We start from the raw sequence: 22,683 nt of genomic DNA on the forward strand, positions 1-22,683 counted from the left end.
AGTTCCACTGCAGAAATGCAGAAGGACGCTTGTCTAGCGTTCTCCTGGCTGCGTGCTCCCAATTCCTCTGTGATCTTGTGAACGGATTCCCCCCCCCCTTTGAAACACTCAGATGATTACCTGTCTCAAACATTACACTGCTGAAAGCACAGAGGCCTAAATGGATGTGAATATCGCTAATCTAAACTTACTATGCGCTAACTGTATCCAGAACTATCTACCACCTGTCATCTCCGATTCTGTGGAGTGTCTTTAGCTTCTTCAGCAGTTCTCTGGACTGAGTGATTCCACACTTTTAAAAAATCATTTCTAAAGTTCTAAAGTACACTCTCAAAAAAGAAAGGGTAACACCGGAAATTTTCATTTTTTCAGTATCATCAACGTATCCCATGAAAACGTGAAAACCGAAAATGTTTCTGTCCAACTCTTCAGTACTTTTTGACAATGGTACTTTTTTCGTACCTCACTTAGCGTTCAGCTCGGAAAGCCTCTCATTTCAGTTGTGCACAGAAGTAATTGAATACAGCTCAGAATGACGTATTTTCATTTTTAGAAAATGCGACCTATTATCACAAAACAACATGGCCAGTGTACTTTTTAAAAACCAAATTTACATTAAATGGAGCAAATTGTTAATTTGAGTGGGGAACGTTTTTAGAATTTCAGCCTAACTACTTTCCACATATTGGAAAAAAAGTTGTTTTCGCTTTTTAAAAAGTTGTTGTCAGTAAAAAGTACAAAGGCCAGGTTCTATGTAGTAGTGAATTATACTGACCAGAGCAACAATATGTCTCTGACTTGGTTTAATACTTTTTTGGACAACATTGGAGTTCTGTGACTTCTGGTATTATCAGCATTGGCTAGACTGACAATAATTGTTTGTAGAAAATATTAATTGGTCTTTTCATAGTATCATGTTGACAATACTGAAAAAGTTTAAATTACCTGTGTTATCCTTTAAACACATCTGTTTTGAGAGTGTAGTGCACAACAAATTATGATTGAGCTTACTGTTTTTTTAGACACCACTCACATAACTGGATAGATCTCTTGCAGCATTACACCAAGAAAATTCTGTTTTCACAACAACTCAACAGGTGGTCAATATAAGGTCAATTTAATACATAAAAAGCTGGTATTTTGTGTTACATCCGTTCTTTAGTCTTTGTGGCAGTTATCTCACTACTGTCAGTGTTTTCTTCCTGCATTTGCTCAGAAGATGCCAGTTTTGTGAGGTAAATCTCACGCAAAACTAGCGTAAGTTTACCTATGCCATGATAGGGACCACTGAACATGTATGAGGAGTTGGTCTGCTCTAAATATCCCCCTCCCCTACCCCCCCCCCCCCCCACCCCCCACCCCCACACTATTTGATTTTCCTGTCAGCACGTTCACAAACTGTCTGTTTCTGCCTGTCGACCTGTCACGGTATTTTCAAAACGACAAAAACGTCAGAATCCGTTTCTATCTTTTTTTTTTTCTTTTTCTTCTCACTGTTGCATATGCACAAACCTTCTCTGTCAGGTCTTTTTGGATGTGCTCAGAATGCAACAAGTGTTACCGAAACGATCGAGCCGTTACAACTGCCTGTCGGAGATCCCTTTATAGGTGGTGTGTGTGTGTGTGTGTGTGTGCGTGTTTGGGGTGGGGGTGTGTGTGGGGGGGGGGGGGGAGGCGAGTCGTGACTGCTGGGGCTCCTCTGATTCCCTACGTCATTTTTCCACATTTATACCCGGCTCCTGTACCACCCTGCAGCTGCTCTCTCCCTCTCTTTCCCTCCCTCCCTCCCTCTCTCTCTCACTCTCTCTCACTCTCTCTCTCTGCCCATAAACACAGGAGCAGGTTCAACCTCTGTCGCCATCAATGATCGTTGTAAATGATTGATCTCGTATTGCTGTGTTCCTGTAGCAAACAAGTAGAAAACAAAATAAATAAACAAAAAAAAAAAGACAAAACATGAATGTTATATAGGGGGAAAAAAATCTATTTATTTTGTAACTTTGTGATGAATACATTTTGTCTGTGAAGTGACTGCAACTGCACAGTGGGCTTGTGTGTTTTCTTTATCGTCGTTTCTTTTTTCCAATCCTTATTTCCTGACCCTCCCTGGGAACTATGGGAATCCACAAAAAAAACCGCCAACCTCAGAGGAGCGTGTAACATTTAGACGAGGTCCCGCGGTTGATTAGACGGACCTTCCAGGGTGACCGTCACGTGGTCTGAACAATGGACCTGGTCAGGTCACATGATCATCTAAGAAGATATGAGGCATGAAAAAAAATAACTCACTTAAATCTTTTGAAAATGTATTTACAGTGAATAAAATGGTAAGGCACACACTTACCAAGCTGTTTTGGAACGCGATTTTGCGGGGGGGAAAAAACAATCATGACCGAAATTAATTATCATTCAAAATGCTTTAATTTGCAAAACACATCAATGTGTACACTTACACGCTTTGAAGTAGAAAAGTATCCATACAACGACATTAGACAACTGCAGTGTGTCCTTACAGTACAGGCATGAGGAGTGCCAGGTCTTCACAGACTGGCCACATTTTCTTTTTCTTTCCTTCACTCATCCCTTCTTCATACCTCCACTGAAGTCTTTCTATCATAGCACATGCAATGACCATTTCTTTAATTATCCACATTTTCCTAAACGAAGCTGGGAGAGGTAATCGGCAGGCACGCACACTTGGGAGCGTGTGTGGACACAAGGCGCAAAGTACAGGGCCGCAGTACATACCGTGGAATTGATTAGACTGCTCTCTTTCTCAGCCAATCGCAGCCAATAATAGCAAAGGAGCGCAGGTGTTTGTGAGGCCCACGTGATTTTGAGGTGTAATGTGAACATCCTGAACTCTCACTGTGGTTCTCAGGATGTGCAGCAAGGTGGAGAAAACCCCAGACATGCATCCAGGAGAAAACAAAAACTAATATCAGTTTCGAGGACAAGAAAATAAAATGAAATTCCGCTAAAAAATTTTCTCTCCAATTACTTTATTTAGAATAAATAAATAAAATCTGGATCTGCTTCTCAAACAGTGCAGGCGTGCATGTTTCTTGTTGGATGCTGATATATCTGGGTCAGTGCACAACAAACAGCCCAGTACCTTTTTTTTGTCTCCCATAAATTACATTCCATATTTTTCCATTTTCACACATCTTTCTTGTAGTTTTCACTTCCATTATTTTTCATGTGTATTTTTTTTTTTCTCGCATGCAGCGAGGAGACAAAAGGTCCAAGGACGAGGGAGCCGATTGGACAGCTTTGAATCAATGCACACGCAAAGGCAGGAAAGCCTGCAGCCATAGGCCGGGCTTCTTTTTACCTCCAGGGGGCGAATCGGTCAATGAAACCTTGAGATTGCAGGGAGGGTGAAAGAGAAAGAGACAGATCAGGGAGAAAAGGAATCAAAACGCAAACAACAGAATTCAAAGAGTGTGTGGGAGGGAAGTACTTCGCTCTAGGGTTTTCAACACACTTGTTCCTGGTTTTGGTTATACACTTTGTTGTACGTCGCTCTGGATAAGGGCGTCTGCCAAATGCCTGTAATGTAATGTAATGTAATGTAATGAAGCAGGTTCTGTTGGAAAGTATTCTGTTGGAATGCCGATGAATGAATAGGAGGGCGAAACGGCAGGGACAGGTACTACTTAGATTAAGCAGTGTGTGTTCCTCTTATGGTCACACCTGAACCAGACTGAGCCATGCGGGTGTAAGTCGACAGCAGCCACACAGGTTTTTGAAAGTAAACATTTTAATTCTGATGTCACACAACGAGTCAGTAATGAATTCACTGACACGAGGCACAAGTTCTACCTTTACACACGTCTAAACACAAACACAAATTTTTTGAAAGGTCTTTTCACTGATATTCACTTTAAAGAAGAAGGCGTAATGGACATTCACAAGATTCTCATTTCAGAAAATAAAAAAAATACCCGTTCTGTTTGGTTGCTAAGCAGCCCTCCTTCCCTTGAACTTTGCTCTCCTTTATCGTCATAGTGATGTGATGTCATAGTGATGTGATAGGCACCAGCCGGTCTGACACGGGCAAAGTCAGCCAGGCGCCATGACAGAAACGGGCCAGACGTGGGTGGGGGGGCAAACAGAAGCAACTCAAAAGTTGATCATTTCACAGTGTTGGGGGGGGGGGGGGGTGTGTGGAAGGAGAAGATTTTATGCTTCTTTTGTACGCCACGTAGACTTGTTTGCCCCTCTACTCAGACCTGTTCAATAAAGCACAAAAGAAAAGTGTGCAAGACTTGATCACATTACATTGTTTCAAAACATCTTTGGCAACTGATTTCACATTGTCAGTACAGAGCGTCGTTATATTTAAAATACTGGTTTTATTTTTGGGGCACAGCTATTGCCCACATCCGACAATTGGGTCCTACCCAATTAGTTAGAGCAAAGATCTTCATAACATAACATAACATAATGAAGAGAACAGGCTATTCAGCCCAACGATGCTCACCATTTTCCTAACTAAATTAGTGCATCATATTCACATCAAAATGCAAAAAGGATTATATACTGATACAAGCTTTTTGATAACTTTGATCTTATGAAAGAGGAGTGCTGATATTCTTATAATCTTTATAAAAAACTGCAGCACGTGTCCTTCTGTCATATGATAACAAGCACTTTTATGCATTAAAAGTCTAAGAAAAAGATATTGAAAGAAAAGTAATTTTTGATAGCAAGCATTTAAGATGGCATTGGCTATATTATAACAGCATCCATTCATTCATGACAGATATATATATTGAAAATAAATAGAATACTTATTCAAATGCTACACATAACTATCACAACACCTGTACGCTGAAACGCATTACAAACATCAGCACTTAAGAGAGATTCTCCCTCTAGACAGGGACACCAAATCATTGGGGCAGATTCCACACAAACATTTGGCGAAAAGAAACCAGCACACGAATGGCCACACTATGTTAGTGGTCATGATGCACACAGACAAACCAGGAAATAATTCACGCAAAGATGCTGTGAAATTGTTCATCTCTGGGAAGGAGAATCCAGGAATCGTTCAAAAGAACCAGGTGCACACTGGAGCTCTACAGAGCATCAGTGCCCCAAACAGAAAGGACAATCCTGAACCCTTCAAAAGAACCAGGTGCACACTGCAGCTCTACAGAGTGTCAGTGCCCCAAACAGAAAGGACAATCCTGAACCCTTCAAAAGAACCAGGTGCACACTGCAGCTCTACAGAGTGTCAGTGCCCCAAACAGAAAGGACAATCCTGAACCCTTCAAAAGAACCAGGTGCACACTGCAGCTCTACAGAGTGTCAGTGCCCCAAACAGAAAGGACAATCCTGAACCCTTCAAAAGAACCAGGTGCACACTGCAGCTCTACAGAGTGTCAGTGCCCCAAGCAGAAAGGATAACACATGTAGTGTACTTCATTGCATTCAGTGGTGTGAGAAAGTATTTGCCCCCTGTTTACTCGATTTTCTCTATTATTGCACATTTGTCACTCTGAACGGCTTAAAATCTTTTCCACGAAAAGATAGTTCAGCTAGTTCAAAACACACTACAAAACCCTAAGGAGAAACCACATCACCGCCAGCCCGCTGGAAGAAGAGAAAGATACACAGTAAAATGGCCAGCGTTGATTCAACTCTAAAAGGGTATAAACAAATCCAATAGTACTCTAAGTTAATTTAACACTGAACACTACTGTGCAAACCGTCAAAACGACAGGAACCTCGTTAGTCGCCTCACAGCAGGACACAGTTGAAATTCTGACGCCCAGTTTCTGGGTCTGCCCGGTCGTTGAAGACTCCGCCCTCCCAGGTTCTAGCCCCGCCCTCGTGTTCCCAGGCCCCGCCCCCCCCAGCACCTGTGTTCAAATCGGCGGCTGCCGCCCCCTGCTGCCGCACGGGGGTCCCTGGGTCCTGCCCGTCCTTGAACTTCCTCTTCCTGTTGTCGTGCTGCTGCTGCTGCTGCTGCCGCCGTACCGCCGGGCCCTGGCCTGGTCTCCGTCCTCGCGCGACGTCGAGGGCCGCCGGGTCCTCCTCGCCTGTAACGAAGCAACGCACGGCAAAGCGCCCAGCGCTGAATTAACTCTCACAGTGTGCACGTGGCCCCGACTGGACTCGCATAAACGTGGCGTTCGAAGTAACACTGGTCATTATACTGTGTACAGGGACATTGCGCGGAGAGAGGCACTGTAAAGAGAGGGACTGCAGTAGGATTGGGAAAAAGAAACAAAGAGGGTGGGAGATGGTGGGGGGGGGGGTTCTGGGAGGGGTGTGGGGTGTGGGGAGTCATAACAGGAAGATGGGAGAGGGATCGGTTACTCAAATCATGGTCCATGAGGGTTGAGAACTGCTGGTTTTCCACCCTCCCTTTACCTGGGAGTCAGGTGCGAAGACAGTCTGGCCAATCAGTAACACTAACTGTTCAGTTAATTACCTGGGAGAATAGAAAATCAGGGCCGGATTTGGATCTGTGAGCCAGATTTGAGTAAGGGCAGTGGTAATCAAACCCTGTTCCTAAAGATCTACCCTCCTGTAGGGTTTAATTCCAACCCTAAGGAAGCACACCTCATTCAACAGCTAGAGATCACGTTGAGCTGCTAATTAGTAGAGTCAGGTGTGCCAAATTAGGGTTGAAATGAAAACCTACAGGATGGAAGATCTCCAGGAACAGGGTTGACTACCACTGGGTTAGGGGATCAAAGTAAAGGATGCACATCAGCAGGTGCTAACCATTGGTCAGCACGGTCTTCAAGACTCCATCCTCCACAATCTCGGTTCTCTCCTGGCCATTTTCCTTCACTCTGTTCAACAGTCATGGATTTCAGGGCATCAAAGGCACAGTCAATCGCATTTAAAAAAAATAATAATAATTTAAATAAAGAAGACAAAATCGTAACAAGGAAAAGAAAGAACTGACGTTTTGGTGGTTATGCTTCTTCCATTGACGGTTCTTGTGCAGGTGGTGACGGAGGTGGATCTCATCCCAACTCCAAATAAAGTATTTGCCAGTCCTCTCATTGCTGATTGGAAGAAGCTTGCTCCTGAAAGACGAACAAGATTACAACACTACCAGATTAAAAACATCCACCTTACCAGCAGACCATTCAAATACTTTTCTGTGCTCTATTGATCTTGCCTGGTGTAATTGAGCCTGCAGGTATGACCAGAAGGCAGGGCTTGCACTTTTTTAGAGGTTCCAATATACCAGACAAGATCAGTAAAGCATAGAAAAGTATTTGAATCCAAAACAAATACATATTTGACCCAGGTCTGCTTACCAGAGACTCGAAAGGACTACTCCTTCTGAGAGTTAGTCTTATTAAGGGCTCGTCTTTTTGAAGTGATTTTATTCCATTTGTGAGTCCATATTCCGGAGAACCGGTTTTCCATATTCCGGAGAACCGGTTTTCCTCCTGTTTTGTCAGCTAGGATGAGGTGCAGTGAATCACAGATGAATTGCATCTGGAATTTCAATAAAATTCCACAATTTCCACACTGCACATTTGCAGAGTTGGTCATAATTCGGCCATCCAATCCATTCACACTCTGGTGACAATTTGTGTGCCTGGGTGCACTTTTACCTCCGGTGGAGGGGGAGGAAAAGAAGGAGCTTGTCCCAGGCTGCGAGCTGTAAGAACTTCCCCAGGTCCAGCTGTTCCTCCCGCCACCGAAATCAAAGTCATCTGCAAACCATACGGAGAGAAGAAGCAGTGAGCTCTTACCCACTCTGCAACATAACAGTTAATCTTTAACAGAAATCTTTACTTGACACAAAATGCACACAGTAAAATGTTCAGCGTTGTGCGTGTGCATGTGGGGACGGAGGTGGATGTAATCCAACCTCCAAATAAAGCATATTTCAGTCCTAACCATTGATGATTGGAAGAAGCTCCCTCCTGACAGATGAACAAGATTACAACACTACCAGATTAGAAACATCCACCTTACCAGCAGACCTAGCTGACAAAACAGGAGGAAAACCAGTTCTCTGGAATATGGAATACCGGTTCTCTGGAATATGGACTCACAAACGGAATAAAATTACTTCAAAAAGACGAGCCCTTAATAAGACTAACTCTCAGAAGTTACTAAGGAGTAGTCCTTTCGAGTCTCTGGTAAGCAGACCTGGGTCAAATACGTATTTGTTTTGGATTCAAATACTTTTCTGTGCTCTATTGATCTTGCCTGGTGTAATTGAGCCTGCCAGTATGACCAGAAGGCAGGGCTTGCACTTTTTTAGAGGAGGTTCCAATATACCAGAGAAGATCAGTCTCGAGTCTCTGCTTACCAGAGACTCGAAAGGACTACTCCTTAGTAACTTCTGAGTGTTAGTCTTATTAAGGGCTCGTCTTTTTGAAGTGATTTTATTCCATTTGTGAGTCCATATTCCAGAGAACCGGTTTTCCTCCTGTTTTGTCAGCTAGGATGAGGTGCATTGAATCACAGATTAATTACGTCTGGAATTTCAATAAAATTCCACAATTTCCACACTGCACATATGCAGAGTTGGTCATAATTCGGCCATCCAATCCATTCACACTCTGGTGACGATTTGTGTGCCTGGGTGCACTTTTACCTCCGGTGGAGGGGGAGGAAAAGAAGGAGCTTGTCCCAGGCTGCGAGCTGTAAGAACTTCCCCAGGCCCTGTCGTTCATCCTGCCACCGAAATCAAAGTCATCTGCAAACCAGACATGGAGAAGAAGCAGTGAGCTCTTACCCACTCTGCAACACAACAATTCAACTTTCAGAAATCTTTACTTCACATAGCATGCACACAGTAAAATGTTCAGCGTTAAATCAACTCTTACAGAGTACACATGGTCCCCTTCTGCACTCTGATAAGAGCTGAATTAGCGCTGCACATTTTACTGTGTAGACGGGAAAGCTGTCGAAGGCTCATTGGTCCAAGAAGAAAGGAATACACGATGCAACACAACCCGCAATACCACACATTAAAATAAAGACATTAAAAGGAAACTGTAAAAGAAGGAATTAAATTAAGTACATGTATTTATTGTAGATTTTTATAACGTATCACTATGACGTGATAAAAGCAGTTGGACTGTGCGCACACTGTGACGAGGAGGCTTTGCGCTGTGTGTGGCTGTGGGGGCCTTGGGGGGCCCAACTCTGCCCCAAGGCCCGCAGTAAGTAAATTGTCAGTAAGCCTCACGAAACTCATTAGAGTAGCTGGAGAAAGGCTCGTTACCCCCGAAAATATCCCGAAAAACGTCGTCCGGGTTGCGGAAAGGCGTATCCCAGAAATCCCTCTGTGCGGAGGAGCCCCCGAAGCCTGGGGAGAAACGGTAAAAAGGTCATGTGACCCGGAGACGGGTAATCCGGAAGGCGCGGCGGGATTTGGAGATACTGCGCGACAAAGAAACGGAATTCGGAATTTAAAAAATTCCCATCTTAGCAACGGCTGCAAGTGAAACATATATATATTTTTTTTAAACTTAACAGACACTCTCATCCACAGCAATTTCTACAGATTACTTTTTTTACACGTACAATCCACTCACACGGCTTGGACATTTTACCGAACGCAATTCAGGTTAGGTACCTCGGCTCAAGGATGCAAGGCATCCAACCCGGCAAATGAACTGAAAACCAGCCCAGTTCCATCACTGTTGCACGGCACCTGCCACCCCCAAGAAGCCTTACATGCACCAAGTGAAAGAGTCACACCGTACTTTGATGGCAGTTTTTTGCTGATGCTGGTTTGATTAGTCTACAGAGGGACGGGGTGCGAGACAGGCAGATAATGAGCACACCCTCTCACCTGTGCTACGGTTTCCATGGCTGCTGCCGTGGTCGTAAGCGTCTCGCCTTGAACCTGAGAATGAGTTCAGAGCAACGTTTTGAACATGAAAGCAAAGAAGTAAGCAGAAAAAACAAGACTATATTAAATGAGAACTCAGGCCTGTTATCCCCCCCGATCCTAACCCCAATTCGGACCCTGAGGAGCGAGGCCTGGAGCGGGCAGAGCAGTACTTACTGTCAGACAGAACTTCGTAGGCCTCTGCGATCTCCTTGAACTTCCTTTCCGCTTCCTCCTTACTATCTGGATTCTTGTCTGGGTGATACTGTAGGGCTAGCTTCCTATACCTACACACACACGCGCGCGCGTGCGTTAACAGAAAAAACTTTTCCGTAAAAGCAGGCACTCAAATTTTAGGGTGGAGTACAGGTTAGAGTTTTCAACAAGGGGGTCCACTGACCCCTGGGGGAACTTGAAAGTAGTGTAGGGGGTTATTGACCAGACTTGATATACAATGTATTGATTGAAGAATATTTTTTTTTAATGTAACACTTTATAACTAATGGGGGTCCCCAGAATGCCTTTATGCTTGGTTGGACATCCCTAGATCCAAAAAGGTTGGAAACCCCCTCTAGACTATTCAAAGGTGAAACTGAGCTCTGTCTTTTTTTTTCCACCACCACTTTGGAGTTTGAACCTCTGCCGTGACAGCAACATTTTATCGCCGTTTTGACGAAGTTAGGCTACATTCAGGGGGGGAAAAAATATTTTGTGCACCACTATATCGCTATCTAGTGGCTACGACAACGGAACCCCGACAAGCAGAACATTTGTTCTTCCAAGGAGCACGAACTCGGCCTTCGTAAATTGAAAAACTAAGGAGAACACTAATGCACCCTGTTTCGTAAGCGCACTAATGCGTCCGATTTCGTAGATCAGGCGCTAAATTAATTTTTACAGTTAGCAAATGCTCCAAAGTGGGGGCACTGTAGAGTTCTGAAAAGCGTTTAACTCTCAGACAAACGCGTTTTTGTAAGTTTGCCTGCTTTCCATCGCTAGTTTTAGTTTCGCTTTCAGTTTTATACTGTAGCTTTGGGGCATAATATTAACCACTGGAAACAACCCTCAGATCACTGTGAAGCGGTTAATTGTACTACAAGCAACGCGTTCTCCTATCTCACGCCTTTTATTTATGCCTATCTTTTTTTCTATGCAATTTTATGAGTAAGTTTATAGAGTGCCCAATACTACATACCGCTGTGTTACAATTTATGGTTAATAATCATTTTAAACGACGCATGCATTGGTTAATGTATACTAAACTACTACTGCAGAATCCGTTTATTAAAAGTTTCTAACATTCAAACCACAAAACCATTCAAGACAACAAAGGATCGCCGACTTACGCCTTTTTTATATCTTCCGAGGAGGCATTTCGCGGTACTCCCAGAACGTGATAATAATCCACCATGTCTTTACTAGACTTCAAGAACCTACCAAAAACAAAGCACTTCAGTTATAGGCTACGACAATCTGCGTCTGGAGAATCTTACTGGTTTTATAGGACTCCGAATCTCTTTCACTTTTGGTTGCTGTTCACATGATCGTTGGCTCTGTAACATATGACACATAACATATGAACACAGCATACTTACACGTACTATATTTACATTAACGTAGCTAACTCAGATCTAATAAATAACTCTTTCATGTAGGTTAAGGATCTCTACACTGTTCCTTTTTAAACGCATGGGTATGTCCCTAGCGGCAATAAATGCGCGTACACTTTTCCAAGGTTGCCCTGCCGTCCCGGCTTTTCTCACCTAAATACTTAAACTTTCAAGATGAAGGTGCAGGTTTAAAAAAAAGCCTCGGTTACTATTTTCTGTTAATAGTTGGGTAACTTTGAAAATCCACCGTGGGTGCAGTCAGATACAGTGTGTCGCGAATTAAATTGTGCATCTTTCCGTGAAAACCACGGAATATATTTGTAGAAATAGGTAGGCTACAGGAAAAATTGAAAAGTTATAATTCAGCCTCCTTCCTCTTCATAGCAAAATGTCCGGTGTTAATTCAACTCAAGCAGAGTAGAGTACAAGTATGTACTCCGTAAGAGTCGATTTAACACTGTACATCGTCCTCTGTTCCTCCAATTGTTTTGAGAGACAATTGGGCCGGAAATATTGAAATTTCTCCAGGCCACCTGTCTCTCAAAACAATCGGGGGAACACACTTCCTCTGACCTCACAACACTGCCAACGACTGACACTCCAAGCAGCAAGTTAACTGTGTCGTGACATTTACTTAATACTGGAATGTTCTATGCCAGAACCAATGTAGGATTGCGTGTACTGAAACTAATAAAAGCTAGCTGCAGATAGAGTACTAGGCCTAGCTCGGCATACAGATATGAAGTAGCTACATATTCCAATATACAGAGACATTAAAAAAATCCAAACCAATTGAGAATCAGAATGTTTACAAACAGGTGCATCAAAAATATTAAACTGTAGTGACATATTAGCTGATTATAGCAATGTAGTCAAATATAGTATATATAGTCTTGCACTAAACACTATGCAGATACCTTACCTTTTCTTCTTCTGTCCAGCAAGATGCTGTCTGTGCCCTTTTTTCTAATTAGAAATGATTTTTGTTAGCTTCCAGATTGCACTGACCATAGACACATGAATAAGCGTGTTGCAACCCCCTACAAACCATTACCAGCTAATTCTATGGAGCACGTTCATTATTTGGGCCATCGTGGCCTCTCCACTTCACCCTGGGGAACTACATTAAAGTCAACAATTTAAGCATAACGGGAAATTAAAAAAAATAAATACAGAGCTAATAATTCTTGGCACTGTTATGTTAGTGTTGTATTTGGAATAGTTATAGGCCCCAACAATTATTACTAAAAATATACTGGTCGGGCAGTAGGCTAGACTATCCTGCACGTGCCGGAGGGCTTAGTGTGTGCGCGCATGCACATGCTTTCTGCGTGAAAGCTTGCTAAAGTACCTTCAATAATGGTTTGACTAACGAGCTAGAGGTTAAGACGTTAAGATTTGGTTACAGAGATCGGCTGAAAATGTACTCTCTGTCTCCACTGAGGAGCATGTTTGGTGAACATTCTGGTGCAAAATGGCCAGGTGGGTGTTACTCATTGGTGATGGCTGAGGTGAGCTTACTCGTTCACTGCAAATAACTTTGAGACCATGAGATGAAATACGCTCTGTAAGTGCAAACCATAATTATTAAGAGAGCTATAAAACTAATCTGTTCGCAGCCCCTGGAAAAATAATGTCACTGTACAAGCAGCTCCGGAGTTAGGCCTACTTGAAGTCTATTTTCTTGCTTTACGCCACTATTGCAGCCATTGTAAAGTTGGCTGTCTTATCTAAAATATCCCTCAATGAACATAGAAACTGTATGGGACAATCGTATAAAAAACAGCTGAACTATCTGTTTAAGGAAGTGTAGTGGCTCACTGACTTCTACTTTATGCAACCGTTCTACTTTGGCCAAAAGAGGGCACTCCAGGATAATTGTCCATTTATGAACATTTTGCACCACCGTCAAATCAGATATTAAATTATTTGCAAGTTTAATAAATTAAAAAAAATTAAAAACAAAGGGCTGCTTCAGAAAAATCACAGTCTTCAACAATTTAAGTCCAAAAAAGAAACAGAAAATAGCCTGCAGCATAAAGAAGAATAGGTGTCACTGTGGGGGTGTAACGGTAGCCTAAACGTCCTGTAAGTGGTGTAATTTTATGAAGATTAAGTGGCAGGTTGCACTCGGTAAGCAATTCGCTAGATAACACATATTGAAATAGCCCATACACACTAAAATATATTTCAACTGTAGTATTCGTAAGTTCAATTTTTTTGTACAAATCTGCTTCTACTTATAAGTATGCATTATTTGTTCAGCACCGAGGAGAATATATGCAATTAAATTAACACTAAAGACGCGGTGATAAAAATAAGTCTGGCCGACAATATTGGGTGCAACTACTTATAACTCTAGTCTAAAGCATATGGACTATTAGGATACATTTACCACAAGGTGACGCCACAAGCAAGCCAGCGCTCCACATCAACGTAAACAGCAATGTGGCGTAGCCTACTTATTTTCTAAAATTTCAAGTGTAGTAATCTACTACAAAAAAAAAAAAAACTTCTTAAAGTTAGTTGGCTATTCATAACAGCTTTAGGTTGGCGACAGCAAAACACACGGCTTGCTAACAAGGTAGACTAGGCTTATACGGCCTAGCCGTTTTTTGTGTTGAGAAACTGTCCCCGGTTAAAATACATGTTTTTTTCATGTTATTGTTCTTATTCGCAAAATAGCTAACACTCGGTAGTTACTATTCAATAGCAACCTATGTTACATTCAAATAAGAAATCAGTGGACTAACCATAAACTGTATAACGTTACAGTAACGTTAGTTAACCTTTGTCCATCTTGGTTACCATGGAGACGCTACAATCGCTTCTAACATGCATTTTGAGTGGAACGCCTTTTGAGTATTAGGCCTACGTGAAAACATTAAGTGTTTTTCCATTTTTCATTCTACTATCCTTTTTTGTTGTTGTTGTTATTTTGTTATTACAAATTACTTCCTTATATACGTAAAAGCTTGCATCTTATAATTATTATAGCTTACATTGTAATATTTAGTAAAAGCAGAAAGATCTTCATTTTATAAATAATAATAATAACAACAACAACAATAATAACACTGATATATTTTTGTTAAATCTTCATTGTAAACACACTTACCAAAAGCTTTAAATAAAGTCATTGGCCTATAGTACAGCAAGGGTTCACTTCAGTTGTGGGTTTCACATAATTTAAAATCACATTGCTCCCGCAAGAATTGATTGAAATTACCATTAAATAGCTAATGTTTAAAAAAAAAAATTTTTTTTACTGTCATATCAATGATGTATCCCACATGAAAAGTGAGCAGACCTTACGTTTTGATGTGTGGAATGAATGTATGTGTAATTTCAGGGACAATAGCATGGAGCAAAATTTAGCATGAAATTCAGAACCAGTTGACCACCACAAGAGTAATTTTTCTTCATTTGGCAGGGGAGCATAAATGCTTAAATAGATACTTGGGTGAAGGTCAATTAGATGCCCAAGGTTTGTAGTACAGTCACATTTAATAATAATTCTTAAAAAATCACATCACAGCTCTGGTGCAATGAGATGATTAGCTCTTGTTATACAGTACTCACTGTCAGAATTTTTTGTTCTTTAGGGAACACATTTCCCAAATGTACCTCAGTGACAAGCATGCCGTTATGGGAACCTTTTCATATTACCCTTTTTTCTGAGAGTACAGAATGTGTGGTGAACTGAATTAAACTGGGTACAAAATTGTTAACATACAAAAAACTAATGTTAACAAGCAAGTCACAAGATCACAACTGTGCTTGCATAGAGTTAATCTTCTTTGTAAGGCCTTAAAAAAAAAAAAAAAAAACTAGACAACTGTGCACATATTTGGAAAATATTCCATCGCATTGATTCCAACTGCTGTAGAATACAGTCATCTGCCAGACTTGAGACAGCTGCCTAGAAATTTTAGAAATCCCAGGGTAAGACCTTCCCAAACGGATGAACCTCTTTACTTTCTTCTGTCGCTACTCACTAAAATGTCATCCAGTGTTACCTCTTTTTCATCGTTTGCTTAAATCTGTAATGGTGTCTGCGTGTTCTTATCTCTCCCCGCTTTTAACTCTACCGAGCTTTTTGATTCCGGCCATGGCTTGCTTGTGCTGTGCGCGGGCCAGTTTTTTAAACGAGGAACAAAAAGTAGCAAGGTCGTAGCCAGAAACTGAAACTGACCACCCCTTCCCTAAACCGTGAAACGTGAATATAACTGTTGCTTGGGGCAGAAAAGGTTGGTCAAGATGTAGGCCACTAACAAGACAAAGGGTAGATTGTTTTCTGTTGCATGGAGCCCTAGGATCACCATGTAATCTTTGCATTTTTCCAGCATGTTCACAAGTGGTCAGTACACAGGCTTACAGTGTAAGGCTTGGGCCTCACTGCCTCATGAAAAGAGGAATGTAAAATATGAATATAAGTTTCACAAAAACAATGGAGGAAGTGAGGTAATGATTTGTATTTGTACATCTGGTCCATTTGCATGAATGTTTGGGAATTGATATTTTTGCCATTTGGAATCAGATTAAATGAGTCGTAATACTTACTTTGGAAACACATCTTTCTTGCAAAACAAATTAATTCAGGCAATAATTATTCATTGTAAATAAATCATTAGTTCCACATTTATGTGAAATTATGTGGAGATACATTCTTAGATTTTTAGAAAGTTGTTTGACATGAATTATGTATTTATTGTATGTAAGCTTTTATTATATGTAAGCATATGTTAGAGATACTGCAGCTTTAATGACCCTTCAGAGAAAACCTCATTTAGGAAACTGGTTTCTCAGTTCCTCAGTGGAATTTTTGTGCTGTCAGCGTTTATAAAATGCAGAAGTCACTTGAGTGGCATGTTGTTTTCATATAGTTTCTGGCCTGAAGTTTCAAATGTGCAATTTTTTTGTGTGGAAGCTGAAGTTACAAAAATATACCATTTTTAAATGTGACCTTTTTCCCCAACATGAAATAATAGAAAAATACATTGTATTACTTTCAACTCGGTATTTATTGAAAACATGGACTCAACCTGACATGTGGCAAGAATATTCTAAGCTTTAAAACTTTGGAATGATTCCTAAAATTGACCCTTCAGAATACAGCTGAATGCAGCAACCGCTAACCGGAAGTGGCTGTGGGACTGGAATGGAGGGGTCAGTGAGCCTGGGGAATGTCTTCTTCATTAGTACTCCTCTCCCTCTTCTTCATCCTCCCCCACACTGTCGGTGCCCACCTCTTCATAGTCCTTCTCCAGGGCGGCCATGTCTTCTCTGGCTTCGGAGAACTCTCCCTCCTCCATGCCCTCCCCCACGTACCAGTGAACGAAGGCACGCTTGGCGTACATCAGGTCGAACTTGTGGTCCAGACGGGCCCAGGCCTCGGCGATGGCGGTGGTGTTGCTCAGCATGCACACGGCTCTCTGGACCTTGGCCAGGTCTCCCCCGGGCACCACGGTGGGCGGCTGGTAGTTGATACCCACCTTGAAGCCGGTGGGACACCAGTCCACGAACTGGATGGTGCGTTTGGTCTTGATGGTGGCGATGGCCGAGTTGACATCTTTGGGCACCACGTCGCCGCGGTAAAGCAGGCAGCAGGCCATGTACTTGCCGTGACGGGGGTCGCATTTCACCATCTGATTGGCTGGCTCAAAGCAGGCATTGGTGATGTCAGCCACTGAGAGCTGCTCGTGGTAGGCCTTCTCGGCGGAGATTACTGGGGCGTAGGTGGCCAGTGGGAAGTGGATGCGGGGGTAGGGCACCAAGTTGGTCTGGAACTCTGTCAGGTCCACATTCAGGGCCCCGTCGAAGCGCAGGGAGGCAGTGATGGAGGAAACGATCTGGCCGATGAGCCGGTTGAGGTTGGTGTAGGTGGGGCGCTCAATGTCCAGGTTCCTGCGGCAGATGTCGTAGATGGCCTCGTTGTCCACCATGAAGGCGCAGTCGGAGTGCTCCAGGGTGGTGTGGGTGGTCAGGATGGAGTTGTAGGGCTCCACCACAGCTGTGGACACCTGGGGTGCTGGGTAGACGGCGAACTCAAGCTTGGACTTCTTGCCGTAGTCGACAGAGAGGCGTTCCATCAGCAGGGAGGTGAACCCTGACCCAGTGCCACCGCCGAAGCTGTGGAAGATCAGGAAACCCTGGAGCCCGGTGCACTGGTCTGCCTGTAGTATGGAATGGAGAGGATTTCTTTACTTCTTTAAACAAATAATATGTAGGCTGTAATAGATGCTTATTGAAAATGGCCTTTCTGTTTCTGTACAGGGGGGGAAAAAAGTAATTATCCACAGAATAATACTCATTTAGAAGAGGTGGCTCACCAGTTTGCGTGTTCTGTCTAGTACGAGGTCGATGATCTCCTTGCCAATGGTGTAGTGTCCGCGGGCGTAGTTGTTGGCGGCGTCCTCCTTGCCAGTGATGAGCTGCTCTGGGTGGAACAGCTGACGGTAGGTACCTGTGCGTACCTCATCTGAGGTGGGGAAAGGCAGAGAGAACCGTTAGCCAGTGCTATAGCCTAGCAACTACAAAAATAATAATAATCATCATCATCATCAAAAAAAAAAAAAACTCAAAATGGTTTTTAATATGTGCTGACATAATCACCAAAACCAAGGTCCACTCAGCAGAGATGTTGCTGTACTTTCATTACAGTTCATAAAATAATGAGACCCGAGTGTTTATGTGGTGGACATTACAAGTGGGAATGTAGAGACTCCTTACCAATGACGGTGGGCTCCAGGTCTACGAACACGGCACGGGGGACATGTTTGCCCGCCCCGGTCTCGCTGAAGAAGGTGTTGAAGGAGTCGTCTCCCCCTCCAATCGTCTTGTCACTGGGCATCTGCCCATCCGGCTGGATGCCGTGTTCCAGGCAGTACAGCTCCCAGCATGCATTGCCCATCTGGGCACCGGCTTGGCCGACATGCATAGAAATACACTCACGCTGAAAAGGAAGAAAGAAAGTAGGACAGGGTTACCATGTGAACGCAAGGTAATTAATTTAAGATGTGTGACACTCTGAAAAAGGATGTGGGTTACTACCTTTCCTGTTACTGTCAACACATTTTGTGTCAAAGCTGCTGCTTTTTGAGCTACAAATATACAATTTATGTGTTACAATGGGTGACCTTTTTTTTGAACACGGACTGTGTTGAGAGTAACACAAAATGTGTTGTCCATAACTTGACATGGAGGTGTGTTTAAAAAAAATGACATGCTACGTGTTGCTTTTAAACACATTTGTGTTGAGAATGTGTGCCCTCTTGCAGAGTCGATCGACCGTGATTTTGACATATTGACAGGCAGAGACAGATGTATGTAGAAAGCTCGCATTGAACCGCTCGCTAATGCAACAGAACAAAAAAAGGAGCTGAGTGGTCATGTGTGCACAGACAGCAGGGGCTCAGGTTTTTTGGGGTAATGGTGCGCAGTCAGCACTATCAGTGGCAGATGTTGCCCCAGGGGTAGGGCTGGGTTTCAATTCAGGGGCTGGGAACAGATAATCCTCCATCTCCACCCTCACTCTGAGAGACTGCCCTCCGCCTTCCATCTGTTGAGCTATTATTTGATCAAGGTTTTGGAAGAAGAACAAAGTTGTATTGTAACAATCATTAAGCACACTGTACAAGCAATACTTCTGCTATTTGTCTTTGACCTGTATAATGAACCCTTTGTGAGTGGGGGGGGGGGGGGGGGGAAACTGAAGTGCCGTAGTCTGCTAATGGCGGTAAGAGGAGAGAGGACTCCCATTTTGTTTAGTCATGCAGAAGGACATGACATCTGAACCAATCGATTAGCTGGGATTTTCCTTTGTTCTCTCGCAGCCTAACTGCCCTCTGCGGCTCAAATGCACAGTGTGCCTCCCTCCCCTCCCCTCCCCTCTTCACCCCACTCTACCCTGCCCCAACGACATAAATCACCAGTTCCCTAAAGGTTTTTTACCATCTGAAAAGTCAGTTAGTATCTTTGTAATATCAGTTAGTATCTTTGTAATATCAGTTAGTATCTTTGTAATATCGGTTAGTATCTTTGTAATATCGGTTAGTATCTTTGTAATATCAGTTAGTATCTTTGTAATATCAGTTAGTATCTTTGTCATATCACGGCATTTGAGTCCTCCCTGTATCACACAGATTTTCACAGATTCACTACATGTATTTTGTTACAGGTTAAAACACAAAAGCTATGCGTGTGACAAGCAGAAACGCAGGCCCCTTGAACTGCGATCCAGTCTAATGAGCTCTGTTAGCAAAAAAAAAAAAAAAAGACACGCCGCAGAAAGAAAAAGAGATTTTAGTGTTCGGGTTGCCTGTGGCTGTGTGAGGGGGGGGGGGAGGGGAGGGGGGGGAGGCGACGTCACCGCGCACATTCCCTCATCCTCTCTTTCTCTCTCTCTCTCTTTCTCTCTCTCTCTCTCTCTCTCTTTCTCTCTCCCTCTCTCTCTCCCTCTCTCTCTCTCTCTCTCGCGCGCGCGCGTGAGGGAAAAATGACGGGCGTCGCCCCGGCCGTCCCTCACGGAGACTGCGCCGAGCGAAAGCGGAAAAACACCCCCAGTGTGTCCCCGAGGACGGGAGGGGGGAGGGCAAGGGGGCGCCTCTCCCCCCTCCCCCCACCGAGGCCATGCGGCCCGGCCCGCCCTGCTTTGTTGCTACGGATATCTGATTTGAGCGCGCAAGAGCCGCGGAAGAAAAAAAGAAAAAAAAAGAAAAAAAACCCTCGTCATCCCTCTCTCTCTCTCTCTCTCTCGCTCGCTCGCCCCGGATCCCTCGCTCGCCCCCAGGGCACCTCTCTCCACGCTTAAAGGCTTAAGGCTTCGCGCACAATTAAAAAAACTTCAGCCTCCCCCCCATCCATAAACAACCTCTGCCTTTGCGGTAAAACCAGGAGAGTTGGAAAAATAACCGGTGCCCTGCCATATAAGCCGTATTAACTTAACACGTCTGACTTACACAAAGGCTACCATTTCCTCGGAAGAGAGAAAAAATAATAATCCGCGAGCAAAATGAAGGACGTCTTGAGTAAAGGATGGACTGCCGGGACAAACTGCGCCAGCGATTCCTGGCGTCTGGCCCGTGGGCTCTGAGAGAGAGAGCACGCAGTTACACTGCAGCGTGAGTCTCTCTCTCTCTCTATTTCAATTTCAAGGTGCTTTACTGGCATGACAAATATAGGCACTTGTGTTGCCAAAGCAGTGGTTACAACATACAACTATATACAATGAATCCGAGAATGTGAATTTGTTATATAAAAAATATAAAAATATATACAAAAATATCAGTAAGTGTTATATTGCCAGTTATATTGGAAATGTGAATGCATTCTGTCCCCTCGGATGTCAAGACATGAAAGTGAATGTTCGCATAAAAACAGAATGAACGTGTTTGAGAGGATGTATAAAACAGTTACAATCTGACTATTGGCCTGTTATATCCTATTTGTTGCATAACAACGGTCCAAGTTCAACTACCAATGACAGTTTTGCTTGACAACGGTAAAATATGCCCAAACGGCTGCAGAAGAATATTTCAATTCCAGGTGATTAAATCGATAAAAATCAATAAATACAAAAGTAACCATATGTAGTCATTGTTGGTAACCCGTTGTATATAAGTGGAATAAACCCCTCCGTTCTGTCCCGGTTATTAGAAAATAATGTAGGCTACTTCGGTGGTAGTATGGGGTTACAGAAGAAATCATAGGACAGATGGACCGACGGCAACGTCGCTTTTTCATACGTCAGTGGGCTAATTTGCCTAATCTTCGCGGTACTTTAGACCGCGGTGGAAACGCAGACAACAATGGGCTGAAGGAACCTTTTAGTTCCTTGAAAAGTAGTTCCGGGTACTTTTGGTGGAAACGCGGCTAAAAGGTTCCTAGTCCTGGGGTAAAGTTCCTGCGGTGAAAACGCGGCTTTAGTGAATGTGGGGAACTAAGGCTCAGGACCAGCTGAGTGAGGGGATTGTTAGCTTTGCTCAACTCTTGGTATTGCAGGGCTCTCCCTCTCTCTCTCTCCCCCCCTCCCTCTCTCTCTCTCTCTCTCTCTCATCCTCCATCTTACTGCACATCCTGCCTCTACCGAAAAAGAATACAGCCGCAGCAACACTGTTGTTTCCCTGCTCTCTGCGTACAGGCACATTTAGACTGCATTATTCCATATGTCTGCAAGAATAATCATTCATTCGCCGGCGTAAGAATCAGAAAAATAAAAAAAAATAAATAATAAATAAATGAAAAATCCAAGCAGCACATTTAAACATCTTTCATTTTCAGAGGGTAATTTCTACGTTGCCTGCGCGCTAAAGGAGAACGTAGAGCTGAAAAGACGAAGACGATCGGAATTCAGATCTCATCTACGTCAGCACTCACCATTTTGTTAGATTCTCCTTCTGGCGAACGTTGAGGATTCGGGAAAAGAAGGCAGCAATGCAGAGACTGGGCTGAGGCGGGGTTTTTATAGTGTGGGGGCGGGGGGCGGAGGGAGAGGGTGGAGGGAGGGAGGAGGAACAGGAAGTCGGCTCCCTGTTGGCGGGAGCAACAGTTAGCAGAGGGAAAAAAAAAGAAAAAGGGGGCCGGCCTTCTCCAAGGAGCAAAACTCCCTCTTCCACAAGGACCGAGATCCTGTGAGGAAGACCAGTGAGGAAGAGCCTCACCACGCACAGTATTTACACGAAAGCTGTCCATAAATTTAGAGATGCACGGCGTGCTCGAATGTGCGTACGTTCGCGTGAACGTCCCCGTACGTCAGCAAGCAACCCCTTTTTTAAATTCAAAGGGTCCAAAGCCCGCCCCCATATCTCTTTCTCTTTCTTTTTCTCTGGGAGTGAGGTCAGGTGATTTTCTGAGCTTGCTCACCAGGAGGTGACGGAGACAATGCAGGAGCGACCGCCACACCCACAGGGAGAGCGAATTGTTAAGCGACCAACAGGAACCAGAGCCGCAGCACATAGCCTTGGGCTAAAATTGTAGCTTCACCTTTGAAATGAAGGGAAGTTTCACCCTGTTTATTTCCCCTTTTGGCTCATTTTCAGCCCCGATCTCTTACACAGACTTCACTTGTGTGACAAAAGGACAATCAATCTCTTATTCAACAAGATTTCACACTCACATTTCAGGTATCTTAAATAAGGAATGATTCACTGTTTTAATAATTGTTGGGATGTAACAGTGTAAATGGTTTCTTTTGTTTTTACTTTATTTCTTTTTTTGCAGATTAGTGGTTGCTCTTGT

At 43.4% G+C, this 22,683-nt stretch overlaps 2 protein-coding genes across 5 annotated transcripts; both read right to left on the minus strand.

Moving 5' to 3' along the window:
- Positions 1–3,193: 3,193 nt before the first annotated feature.
- On the minus strand, positions 3,194–14,216 carry LOC118222972 (dnaJ homolog subfamily B member 6-like). Of its 4 annotated transcripts, XM_035408968.1 has the most exons (12): positions 14,199–14,216; positions 12,368–12,411; positions 11,182–11,268; positions 10,013–10,122; positions 9,797–9,850; positions 9,224–9,307; positions 8,591–8,692; positions 7,596–7,697; positions 6,932–7,055; positions 6,745–6,815; positions 5,874–6,053; positions 3,194–4,235 (listed from the first exon to the last, which is right to left on the minus strand). In XM_035408968.1, the coding sequence occupies exons 1-12, from the start codon at positions 14,199–14,201 to the stop codon at positions 4,186–4,188; spliced, it is 1,011 nt and encodes a 336-aa protein (XP_035264859.1). In that variant the 5' UTR covers positions 14,202–14,216; the 3' UTR covers positions 3,194–4,185. The 4 variants fall into 4 exon arrangements, with proteins under 4 accessions (XP_035264859.1, XP_035264862.1, XP_035264860.1 ...); XM_035408971.1 differs by lacking the exon at positions 7,596–7,697; XM_035408969.1 differs by lacking the exons at positions 12,368–12,411; positions 14,199–14,216 and adding an exon at positions 11,431–11,536.
- A 2,234-nt stretch (positions 14,217–16,450) lies between these two features.
- LOC118222970 (tubulin alpha chain-like) lies at positions 16,451–21,917 on the minus strand. The gene is made up of 4 exons (XM_035408965.1): positions 21,823–21,917; positions 18,178–18,400; positions 17,778–17,926; positions 16,451–17,621 (listed from the first exon to the last, which is right to left on the minus strand). The coding sequence occupies exons 1-4, from the start codon at positions 21,823–21,825 to the stop codon at positions 16,644–16,646; spliced, it is 1,353 nt and encodes a 450-aa protein (XP_035264856.1). The 5' UTR covers positions 21,826–21,917; the 3' UTR covers positions 16,451–16,643.
- Positions 21,918–22,683: the final 766 nt, after the last annotated feature.

The sequence above is a fragment of the Anguilla anguilla genome, chromosome 3, assembly GCF_013347855.1.
Source record: "Anguilla anguilla isolate fAngAng1 chromosome 3, fAngAng1.pri, whole genome shotgun sequence".
In the NCBI taxonomy this organism is placed as follows: Eukaryota; Metazoa; Chordata; class Actinopteri; order Anguilliformes; family Anguillidae; genus Anguilla; species Anguilla anguilla.